We start from the raw sequence: 11,785 nt of genomic DNA, 5'->3' as shown, positions 1-11,785 counted from the left end.
TTGGTTTGGTTTGGTTTGGTTTGGTTTGGTTTGGTTTGGTTTGGTTTTGAGACAGTGTACAGGTAGGCCTCAAACTAATGATGATTTTCCTGCCTCAGCCTTCCAAATGTTGGGATTATAGATGTGTACCACCACACATACACAGCTCTAGTTCTATCTATCTCTCTATCTCTCTATCTCTCTATCTCTCTATCTTTCTATCTCTATCTCTCCTCCCTTCCCTTTCTCTCCCCTTTCATTTCTCTTCATTCCCCTCTTCTAGGCTACGGGTTAAACCTATGGCCTTGAACGTGCTAGGCAAATACTCCACCAGGGAGCTGCTCCATCCCCAGCCTATCACTAAGTCAGGACATGCAGTCTTCCACACTGTGAAGACACAGTGAAACATTACTTTCCACAAACCAGAAAGTGCACCCTTACCAGACATAGAATTTGTTGATGATTTGATCTCAGATCTCTCAAATATCCAGAACTGTGAAAATGTGTTGCACTTCAGTGAGGAAGGAGAGTGGGGGGGGGGACCAGTGCATAGAAATTGACCGTTGACCCTAACTCTACCCAAAATCAGTACTCCAGGGCTGGAGACGAGCCTCAGTAGTTAAGAGCACAGACTGCTCTTCCAGAGGACCCAGGTTCAATTCCAAGCACCCATCCTGAGCAGCTCACAATCACTTGTAACTCGGGCTCCAGAAAATCTGATGGCTTCCTCTGCCCTCTATAGGCACCTACACATGTGTGTGGTGGCCTTCATTTACACAGACATACAGGAGATATATAAATAAAAACAATTTTTTAAAAAATTTGTATTCAGAGCTACGTGTGGTGGAGGAAGTCTCTAATCCCAGCACTTGAAAAACAGAGGTAGGCAAATCCCTGATAATTTCAGGGGCATCTTGGTCTACATAGTGGGTTCCAGACAGACCAGAGCTCTACTGTGAAACTTTATCTCAAACAAAACACCAGTATTCAAACAAGGCTCCATGACACACATCTGTAAACCCAGTACTGAGGAGTGTGAGGGAATAGAATCCTGAGTTCAAGGCTAGTCTGAGCTACTTAGCAAGACTTTGTCTCAAAACAAACACAATAGCAACAAAAACAAAACAAACAACTAGTCTACCCAGGTTACAAACAAAAGCAAAATAAATACCTAGGATGATAGGCAACCAAATTCAAAGGCCAGAGAAAAAGCTGCTAGTCCAAGAAACCTGCACCAGGTTAGGGGACTTGGCAGCCACACAACAGGGACCTCCACCTCAGCCAGAGGCCATGCAGCAAGAGAGAGAGACATAAGGAGTAGGAAAACCCAGAACTCACCGGAAAATTAGGAAACTGGAAACACCAAACATGATGAAGGTGATTCCCGTGCCCAGGGCCACAATTGCCAGAGTAGAAAGTGGAGCTGAAGGAGAGGAAGAGAGATAGAGAGACCCTGAGAAAGACTGGAGGGGGCTGAGGGCAAAGAGACACGGGTGCAGGAGGTGCAGAGCTTTCTTGAGGGAAAGAGAGAGCTGCAGACAAAGATAAGACATAGCTAGGAGTGGGAATGGGTGTCAGTGAGGTAGGGGCAGAGCGCAGGGGTGGGGTAAAGGGGGGACTGCTCCCAGTCCCTGCACACACCCACTTTTATCACAGGATGGGTCGTCCAAGTCAAAGGCACAGGGGGGATTGTCCAAAGGTGGGGCCCCCTTCACCCAGGGAATTGGCCGGCCTGTCCACCAAATCTGCTTCTCGGCTCCTGAGTAGTGGGCTGCGGGCTGTGAGGAAGCAGAGCGCTGGGCCCACAGGCCTGCCCCAGCCTTCTCCCTGAGACCCCACCATGAAGAAGGCCCAGCAGAGAGAGTAAGCTCCTGCTCCCAGAGCCAATGACTCTGTTCCCACTGGATCTCAGGGCCAATCCCTCCTCCCTGTCCTCTCCCCCGTCACCTGAAAGTCCCCAGAATCCAAGTCTCCCATGGCCCACAGGACAAAGTCAGTCTCTCGGTCATTATTCTTGTCCATAACAACCAGTCCAGTTACACCTAAGGAAAAAAAAGAGTATCCCTCACTTTTGAGATGTAACTCTGGCCCACTCTCCTCCTATGCCCCCATCTCACTGTCTCAGAGTCTCTCCCCACAGTGATGTGTGTCCACTCTGCCTGTTCCTGAACCCCACTGACTCTCCTGCGGTGCCCAGAGTATTTCTTCTTCTGCCCACTGCACTCCTGAGCCTGGTTGTCAGTCCCTAGGCCTCCATTCCCCCACCCTTCATTACCATGGTATCTTCGCCCCTGCATCTTCTCCACAATTCGAAGTCCGTCTTCCCGGGTGCCCCCTTCCTGTATTGTCTCATTCAGGACTTGGGCATAGAGCAGGATCCCATCATAGAAACAGCCAGCGATGAGGTTCATCTGGGTACAGCAAGTTCAGCAGCACTCTCCAAATGTCCCGTGAGGTCCCCTTCCCAGTTCCCTCTTCCACCCCTGCATTGTCCCCATCCCTCCCCGATTTCTTGCCTTACTTTCTCCCTACTCCCACCCCTACCATGCCATTCCCATCCACCCCATCCCTTGGTCGAAAGGGTAATATCCTGAAATGGGGCTTGCTCCATGATCAAGGACTCCACGAGAAGTTCCTTCCTCGGAGCCTGTTCCGACTCTCAGAGATCTACTCACCAGGGATGGGGCCAGCTCCACACCAAAGTCTTCACGGGCTCTGATCAGCAGGCGGTTCTGAAATTCCTGATACTCAGGATTTGGGGGCTCTCGATATGTGATCACCAGTACAGTCTGCACCACAGTACATGGGGAAGAGTAAACAGGACTCAAGGTGAGCAGGAGGGGAAGAGATCACCATAGGAAAGAAAACTGGGTAAAAACACACAGGGTGTAATGAATGCATGGGGGGGGGGTGTCTGAAGGCTGGAGTGTACTAAACTCTGGGGCCAGTATGAAAGTTAGAGGTAGTAGCACTCCTCTATGGAAGACAGACAGGGCTGGCTCTGGACAGGTGACCGTAGGATGAGATCAACTCCATCCACAGACTCGGCCCATTGACATCCCTGCCTCCCTTGCAGCCATCAGGCCTCCTGCCAGGCTGTCACTCTCACAGGTGCTCCTCTGTCCCACACTGTCTGGGTACCTGCCACCATCAAGAACTCTATTGGTCAGGTGATGGTGACACACGCCTTTGATGCCAGCACTCAGGAGGCAGAGGTGGGCAGATCTGTGAGTTCCATCCCAACCAGGCTATAGTTCCTCCCAGCACCATTAAATGCTGATAGTGTTATCCATTAAAAGTTGGCTTTTTCATAGTGAGTCAGCGGTTCATAGTGACTTCTCTCAGTGCATTAGATTTCAAGCCCTGTGAGGAATACTTTAAGACAATGATTCCATCTCCTAAAACCATGAATTTAATTTACTGTGCACACAGGAAACATCTACTATAAACAGCATGCTCACTAAGAGGCAGATGTGTGTCATGTGAGTCACATGGCCACACACACTGCACAGACAAACAAATCATACACATGGTCTAGGCCATGCATGCATTTTGCTGACATGAATCAACACATCTCTGTCCCTCATTAAACTGCCTGCCTAGCTCCTTTGAGTCTCATATGCCCACTTCTGTAGCTGTGGGACTGCTCAGCCTTGGAACACACAACTGAAGGAGACTGCTCAGATAGGGAACTGGTCTTTCAACTCGGTATAACTAATATACTTTGTGAAATATGACTGTGTAAAGTGATAGATTAAAATCTAGCCATTTCAGGCTGGGTATGGTGGCTCACATCTGTAATCCCAGCACTCAGGAGGCTGAGGCAGAAGGGGTCCTATAATATTGAGGCCAGCCTTGTCTACATAGTGAGTTCCAGACCAATCACGGCTACATAGCAAGACCCCATCTCATAAAACAACAACAACAACAAAATCCGAACAAAAATCTGGCCATTTCTACCAGTTTTGTTTATTCTCATCTCAGAAAGCATATGTGGACCACACAGACATACTCAGTATATCACAGGTATACCTATATACTCAATATGTAGGTATCAATTTGTTCCAGGAAAGAAATCATAAAGTCGGTGTCTAACATGCAGTTGTTACATCAGACTGGAGTTTTCTTACTAGGGGACTTGCATGTTTGATTGTACACTTTTAATATTCACACTCAAGCAGGAGAAAGCGAAGGAAAGGGAGAAAAGGAGAAGAGAGGCTCTGGGGGTGGGGTGGGGGAGACAGGAGGTGCTCCTAGAGGTCAGGCTAAAAGGGTTCATTCACTAACACCTGTTCCAGTAGAGATCTATGGTAATGTTGTCAAGTGACATAATCAAGCAAAGAGCTGGAAAAACATCAGAGTACACAATTTATACTTCAAAAGGCTGATAGTAGGCTTTAACATTTTCTAGACACTGTAACTCTCCAGGTTGAAGATTTACCCCTAAGCTGACAGTAATCATATTTTGTGTGTGTGCCGTGGGTAGTGGGTGACTCAAACCTCCAGTTCCAGCATTCTGGGGCTGAGGCAGAGGGATAGAGAGTTTCAAGGCCAATTTGGGTTACACAGCAGGCCCTATCTTAAAAAAAAAAATTGTCATAATCTCTGAATTCCTTTTCCTGTGTGTGTGTGTGTGTGTGTGTGTGTGTGTGTGTGTTTGTGTGTGTACATGCCCTCAGGCATTAGATGCCCCTGGAGCTGGAGTGACGGGAGGTCGTGAGCCACCTGATTCGGGAATTGAACTTAGGTCCTCAGCAAGAGTAGTGAATGCCCTTAACTGTTGAGCATCTCTGCAGCCCTTGTTTTGTTCTCTCTTTTCTTGTTTTGTTGTTGTCCTCAAACTCCCAATCCCGCTTCAGACCCTAAGTCCTAGGATTACAACCTTGCTCTACATAATTCTCTTCTCCTCTTTAAACTTATTGAGAACCCCAAAGAAATTTTATAACTACCAAATTAGAAGTTAAAGTTAAAACTGAGCCTGATAATTTATGAAACACAAGAATGCACAACGTGTTTTCTGTGGGTGTCAGATAGGTGACATCACCCTGCTTTGTGAAGCCTCTAGAAAACCCAACTGTGCAATCATAGGAGGACATCGACAAAGGCAAGAACATTCTGACGTTATTTTAAATAGCTTTCACTTCACAGTCCCCTAAAAGAATTTCTGGTGCCCCCAGGATCCCAAGGCCATGCTTTAAAAACGGCTACTCTGGAATGTTTTGCTGTGGTTACTAACTAGCTACTAAAAAAAAAAAAAAAAAAAAAAAAAAAAAAACCACCCCCAAAACAAAAACAACTCGGAACAGTTTCTGTACTTACTCAGAGACTAAAAGGAAGGCAAAAGTAGCTAATGAGTCCCCGTTCATAGTGGCCCCAAGTGGAAAGTCAAACAAACCACACTGCCAAAACTAAGGGGTTCAATGGGGGCAAGCCAGGAGTGCACCACCCACCTTGAGACCTGCTCTGAGCACAGCAGAAGGTGATGCCAGCAATGGCCCCAGGAAACCATGACTAGTCTCCAGAAATGGAGCCTTCCTTCCAAGGTCCTCAGCTTAGTGCCCTCGTCCATTCTGTTTGCTGGTTTGTTGCTGTTTCTTTCGAGACAGGATCTTACTAGGTAGCCCAGGCTGGCCTCAAATTCTCAGCAACCTTCTGCCTTAGTCTCTCAAATGCTGAGATAACAGATAAGTGCCCCAAACACACACACACACACACACACACACACACACACACACACACACACACAGCTCCTTTCCTCCATTCTTGTGGAGTGTTTCCCACTGTGAACACACATGGCTCGGGATTTCTAACCTGTATTCTCAGTCGCTCAGTGAAAACTGGAAACCTCCCAGCCTGGCTGCCTGAGTATTAAGAACGACGACTTTATTGACGTTTCTTACCTGTCCTAGCTGATTACCTTGGTTTACGGTGCCTGGAAGGTCTGCTCTCTAAAATAATGCCTAGGTCTACCCCCTCCCCCACATGCACATTTTAATATGACTCAATACATATGCATTAAATCTCTGCCACATGCTAGATACAAGGAATGCAAAGATGGGCGCAATACATGTCCCGAAGCAACAACTGAACAAGAAAGAAGAATCCTGTCAACACACTTAGAGTTTCAGCTATCTCGCTCCCCTCAGTAGCTGGTATCCAGAGCCAGCCGGTACCTTTAACTTGATATTACAGCCTCTTACAAAGGTTCTGGGCATCTGTGACCATGGGCCAAGGCCTCCTTGCCTTGGTTGGCCTGGTCTGAGACCTAAGAGGACCAGCATCTCTGGGGCAAGGGCTCAGTGCTCTTTTGTTCTTGGCCAGTGCTGACTACTGACCTCCATGCTGTCCTCCCCTCTGGCAGTCCTGGCAATGGAGGAGAGAAGCTTTTCCTGAGGATGCCTCACTCCCACCCACCCCAAGCCTTGTCCCTCTCTAGCTTCTCCTTCACTGCCTGCTTCTCTTACATTGTAACAACAATAAAATTTCTTTTTTCCTGTCTGAGCCCTACAGTGAGGGGAGAAACCAAGAACTAATGGATAGAGCTGTTAGCTGACTAGATTGTCCTCTCCCCTCTTCTTAGTGCTGGGGTCTCTTGTCCGCTGGTGATTCTCATGCAAGGAAGATATTTTTTTTTCTTCTGCATAAAGATGACAACTCAGGGATGGGGATGTAGCATAGTGGTGGGCACCTGTCTGGCATGCACAAGGCCCTAGGTTGAACTCCAGAACATAGAGAAAAACAAAACAAAACAAAAATTCCTACCCAGAGGGCTATGGAGCCCTCTGATACAGGAAAGGTGCAGACGTGCCTTGCCTGAAGTAGCCAAGGTTCAGCCCCCTTTTCTTTCCATGCCACTCAACTGTTTTTCTTCTGGAAACCTTATCACCAATGAGTAAGCTTGTTTCTTGTCTGTCTCGCCTACTAACTGTAAACTCTAAAAAGACGGAGACTATTGCTAGTGTGCTCTGTACATATCAGTACCAAGGGACGAGGCCATAACAGGTATTCAGTAAATACTTACAATTAGTTAGCCTCTGTGCAACTCAAATATGAACTGGATAACATGCTCTCTAGTAAGAAGAGTTAAGCACCTGGGACTTGGGAGTCTTAAAGAACATGGAATCAGTAAATAGACACAGGTAAGCTGGTTGTTTCAGGAAAAAGTTACAACATAAACAAAACCTGTCTCGTCACTGCCTCATGTTCAAGTATGACAGTCACAGACTAACAGGCAGGCATGCAAACAGATACGTCATTCACAGTCAGACACGCTCACCATCCACAACCTAATATATAATCACAGCCACATAAAACCTTACTCACTGGAGAAGAATGGCCACCCAGGTCCAGGCCATGTATACTCTCCTTAGAACCAAAGAATCTCAGAGTGGAAAGGGATCTTACCTCATTCCGTAAGCCACCTCAAATACTTTTTGAGGGCCATGGATAAATAAATAGGAAACACTTACATACACAGGTCAGTGAAGACTGGTGTGGAAACCAGACAGAGAGCCAAAGGTCTGATCTCAAGAGGGAGGTTTAAAGTGAGGGAAGAAGAGAAAAGATCAAAAGGACCAAAAAGTGCACACAAAAGGACCAAAAAGTACACACTAAAGGATCAAAAAGTGCACACTAAAGGATCAAAAAGTGCACACTGAAGGATCAAAAAGTGCACACTGAAGGATCAAAAAGTACACACAATAGGATCAAAAAGTGCACACTGAAGGATCAAAAAGTGCACACTGAAGGATCAAAAAGTGCACACTGAAGGATCAAAAAGTGTACATTGAAGGATCAAAAAGTGCACACTGAAGGATCAAAAAGTGCACTTAGGCAGGAGGGTAGGGGGCCTGGGCTGCAAGAAGTGTACCGGACTTCTCAGCATGAGGGCATCAGGAAGTACTGTTGAAGCTACAGGCAGAGAGCTAACTACCAAGTCTCAAATGCAATGGTAAAGAGGCGATTTTCTTCTTCAGGGAGCAGGTCGCTGAAAGCTTGGGACACAGGTGAGAAGTGCACAGTAGCACTGACTTTCTTCTCCAAGTCCTTTGTAAATTAATTTCCTTCCAGTCTTCCTAACATCACCTCAGTTCAAGCCACCTCACCCTTTGCTGAACTGCGAGTTGGTCGCCTCATCTAACACAGCCTCAGTTATGTTATACATGTATTATCTTACAAAAAAAATGTCAAGGACACTAAGTTCTAAACTCAAATCTCAGTCCTTAACACTTAAAGTCCTCTTAATCTGAGTATATCTTTGTCACTTTGTTTCCTAGATGTGCCTTAAGTGAATCCTTTTTAAAGCCCACGCCTATAATGCCAGTACTTGTTCAAGGCCAGTCAGAGACCCCATCTCAAAAATACTTTTTTTTTTTTAAATGAATCAAGCTTTCTTACCAGGACAACCATGTAAGCCATCTGTCCCCTGCACAGGCTTCTGGATGCCTGTCCCACCACTCTGTGAATATGTCATGTGCCATGAAAATTACAACAGACTCATTTTCTTTACAAAAGCCTACATGCCCCATTCCTCTCCAGAACCGCTGTCTCTTAGGACCAGCTTCATACACAAAACTGTCTCCTTTCCTCATGTGCTGTATAATAATTTCACCTTGCCTCTCTGATAAGGATGACAGCCCTTTAACAAGGCTCAGGTCTTTCCTTCCCTGCTTTCTAGCTCACTGCTGGCGCTTAGGAATGCACTCAAAGATCTCTGATGGCGGCCAAAGTCAGTCTTGGAAAGCACATTAAATAACAGTCACAAATCTCGGGAAAAGAGAGTGAGACCAGACACAGAACGTTTTTGACTATTTCAGGTCCATAGCACACCACTCCTGCCCTGTTCGAGGGCATTCAGGAGGATCAGAAACAGACCCTCCCACTAGTGGGTCTTCCCACCTCTAGTTTGGGTTCCAAAGATACCTGAAAGGCCTCTCTGAGGGCCTGGGCCTGTTCCTGGGTTCGATTGTCCTGCCATGGCCGGCCTGTTGCACGTGTGGGGCCTGCTCGGAGACTCTCCCCAAAGACATCAAGGTAAAAGAAGACATAGTCCCCGTTGGTCAGGTTCTCCCTCTGGGCCTGGAGCAGGATCTCATGCAGCATCTCCAAAGGGCCGCAGATGTACACAACTGGGAGCGCACAGGACAGAAGGGCACCCTGAGACGGCATCAAGGTCCCCCTCCTCTCTGAGTCATCCCATTACAAGAGAGTTCCCTACCTATCGACCACCCAACAGATGTTCCCATCCTCCCCTTACAGCTCATGTCTTAAGTGCCCTTGGGCCACATGGACCATCTGGTCCAAGTCAGAGCCCGACTCCAGACCCCAGAGACAGGAGTGATGACTCAAGCCCCTCCTTCCCCCAGAGCCTTGTTTGCTATACTTCACAGTCCCCACGTCTGTCCCTCCTGCCTTCCTCTCCCTAGGCTCACAAGCACTTGTGCTCGAAATTTTTGTGTGAGCTCTCCCTGCTTTCCCAACCAAACCTGAACCCATAGGATCATCTCTATGCTACGGAGAGACTTTGCGTTCCAGTCTAAGGGGTCTCTGCTCATAGGCAGGTGCACATTTCAGAGCAGACATCACCCATATCCACTACTCAAACCCCAGCCCCGGTCTCAGCCTTGCCGACCTCTGAGTTTGACACTAAGACCCCCTCCGAACCCAGGTCTTCTCCCAAGAGATCTGTTCTCCATAAGTTCCTCCATCCCAACCATTACATAGAGCTTGCCCATCCCTATCTCTGTCTATTTTTCTATGTTGCGTTCCAGGGACATAGTGGCCCACCTCCCCTGTTCCTAAAACAGCCCGGGCCACACTTACTGCGCCCGTTGGCTCTGATGAAGTGGGTGGCTTGCTCAGGGCCACCTGGCTCTCGGGTATACACCTGGTGTTGCACACTGAGGTTGCTGCCCTGCAGGGCCTCAAAGACGCCCTCGATGGTGAAGTAGTGGGGCCGGTCATCTGTGCGAGCATCCAGATACAGCAAAGCAGCCCGAGCAGTCCAATTGAAGTGCCCGTGTAATGTCACTACAAACTCACCCAGCTTGGGCGCAGAGGGGCCAGTGCGAACCAGGGTACGATAATGCTCATTCTTAGCTGCAAAGCCAGAGGCCACTGCACCCGCAGTCAGGAGGGGAAGGTGCCAGTGTGAGGCAAAGCGAGCCACAGAGGCAGCGGGGTACACACAACCGGGGCCCAACAGAAGGTCGGGGTCATGGTACAGCTTGAGATCCACGGCGCGCAGTGGTGCCAAGTACTCAGAGCAGGCGCCGTCTAGTTCGGAGCTGACAAACCGCAGGTCCACGGGCAGTGCCCGGCCCAGTGCCTCCACAGCCAGTGCCACAGCAGGACCCACCCGTGGCCAGGCCCAGGCATAGCTCAGGTTGTGTTCTGGCAGCACCACCGCCAGCGTCAGGTTCCGTGCCCCCGGAGGACGCACCCCACCTGCCAAGGCTGCCACCAGCAGCAGCAGGGATGGCAGTGCCATGGGGATAAAGTAGCTGACCCACGGTCCCCCGAACCAGGGGCCGCTCTGGCCTACTGGGCAGGCACAAGCGCCACCCAGCCTGGAGCCTGGGGAAGAGGGCCAGGAAGAGAAGTGGGGACAAGCTTAGTCGGCCCGGATACAGAAAGTACTGGGGACCACGCAAGAAGAGGATGGGGGGAAGCCTGGGTCGGGGAGGAGTGGGCTACCAGTCCACAGCAAGGTCCAAGGAGTAAGGCTAAGGGTGGCAGAAGGAGGAAGGGACCAAGGGGGCCTGCGACCGGGATGAGGACACTGAGAGGTGAAGTAGCTTGACAATCCCAAGCTGAGAAGTGAGGGATCTGAGCCTGGGATGGGGTAGGGACTTGGGGGAGGCTGGTACAAAGAAACGGCCTGGGGGCACCTCACAGTTGACCGGGCCGGGAGGGCAAAGAGCTGCGAGAAGCCAGAGCCCCGGGCTGAGGTGGGAGGACGCCCGCCGCGGAAGGACTGGGACATGGGCAGGCAGGGAGCGAAGCGAGGCCTGGGCCAGAGGGGAGGGAAAGGCAGGGGTGACTCTCCCAGGGACGGCTTCTCCCGAAGCTCCTGCCTGGACTAACGGGCCCGGGCGCTGGTCCCATCCGGAGCTGCGGCGACCCCGCCCGTGTCTCCCGCTCCTCTCGGCTCCGCTTCTCCCCGGCCCGGCGGCCCGCGCTGCCCGGCGCTGCCTCCCGCCCCCCGCCTGGGCCCCCGCGCGCGCCGCTCGTCCAGGTCAGGTCGCCTCGGCCCGGCGCGTCTCCGCTCGCTGCGCCCGCGGCGGCGGCCGAGTGTGACTTCCCCGGCAGGCCGCCCGACCCCGCCCCTCCCCCTCCCCTCCCCGCCCGGCCCCACCCTCCGGCTGCTGCTGCCTCCCCCCACCCCTGCCCAGCGCCCAGGGACCTCCCAGTCCCCAAACCACCCGGTGAGCGCCCCAGGGGCTCAGCACCCGGGCCTCTAGGCCAGCGAGGTTCCTGGGCGTCCCCACACTGTAAGGGCCTTCCTCTGCTTCCCCCAAGCCCCTTGTCCACAGGATTGCTTCCATCTCACTCATGCCTGCCTTCTCCCTGGACACTCCACTTTTCTTAGGGTCCATTCAGATTTCCGAAGATGCTCCAGCCTCCAGGAAACTGTCTGAAATCCCCAATCACTGGATATCCATTTATTCCTGGGTAGGGGAAACTACCCATGTATTGCCAGGGAACTTTTCCTCAGGCAGGAGGAAGCCAGACCCTCATGGCACCAAAGGACTCCATTCTTCTTGGGTCTTTATGAAGTCCACGAGTCCTCCTCTTCCTGGAGACT

General features: G+C 50.3%; 1 protein-coding gene across 1 annotated transcript in view; it reads right to left on the bottom strand.

The window, feature by feature from the left end:
* The window catches only part of Npr2 (natriuretic peptide receptor 2), a 19,790-nt gene extending 8,699 nt beyond the window's left edge, over positions 1 to 11,091 (bottom strand). Inside the window, exons 1-7 of the mRNA XM_028779099.1 lie at positions 9,802 to 11,091; positions 8,902 to 9,107; positions 2,655 to 2,768; positions 2,255 to 2,390; positions 1,927 to 2,021; positions 1,625 to 1,757; positions 1,318 to 1,402 (exon numbers count right to left, since the gene is read on the bottom strand). Of these exons, the coding sequence (XP_028634932.1) occupies positions 1,318 to 1,402; positions 1,625 to 1,757; positions 1,927 to 2,021; positions 2,255 to 2,390; positions 2,655 to 2,768; positions 8,902 to 9,107; positions 9,802 to 10,468 (1,436 nt within the window). The 5' untranslated portion in view covers positions 10,469 to 11,091. The remainder of the gene's footprint in view (positions 1 to 1,317; positions 1,403 to 1,624; positions 1,758 to 1,926; positions 2,022 to 2,254; positions 2,391 to 2,654; positions 2,769 to 8,901; positions 9,108 to 9,801) is intronic.
* Positions 11,092 to 11,785: the final 694 nt, after the last annotated feature.

Source organism: Grammomys surdaster, unplaced genomic scaffold, assembly GCF_004785775.1.
Source record: "Grammomys surdaster isolate TR1022 unplaced genomic scaffold, NIH_TR_1.0 344, whole genome shotgun sequence".
In the NCBI taxonomy this organism is placed as follows: domain Eukaryota; kingdom Metazoa; phylum Chordata; class Mammalia; order Rodentia; family Muridae; genus Grammomys; species Grammomys surdaster.
This window is presented reverse-complemented; position numbering and strand designations above follow the sequence as displayed.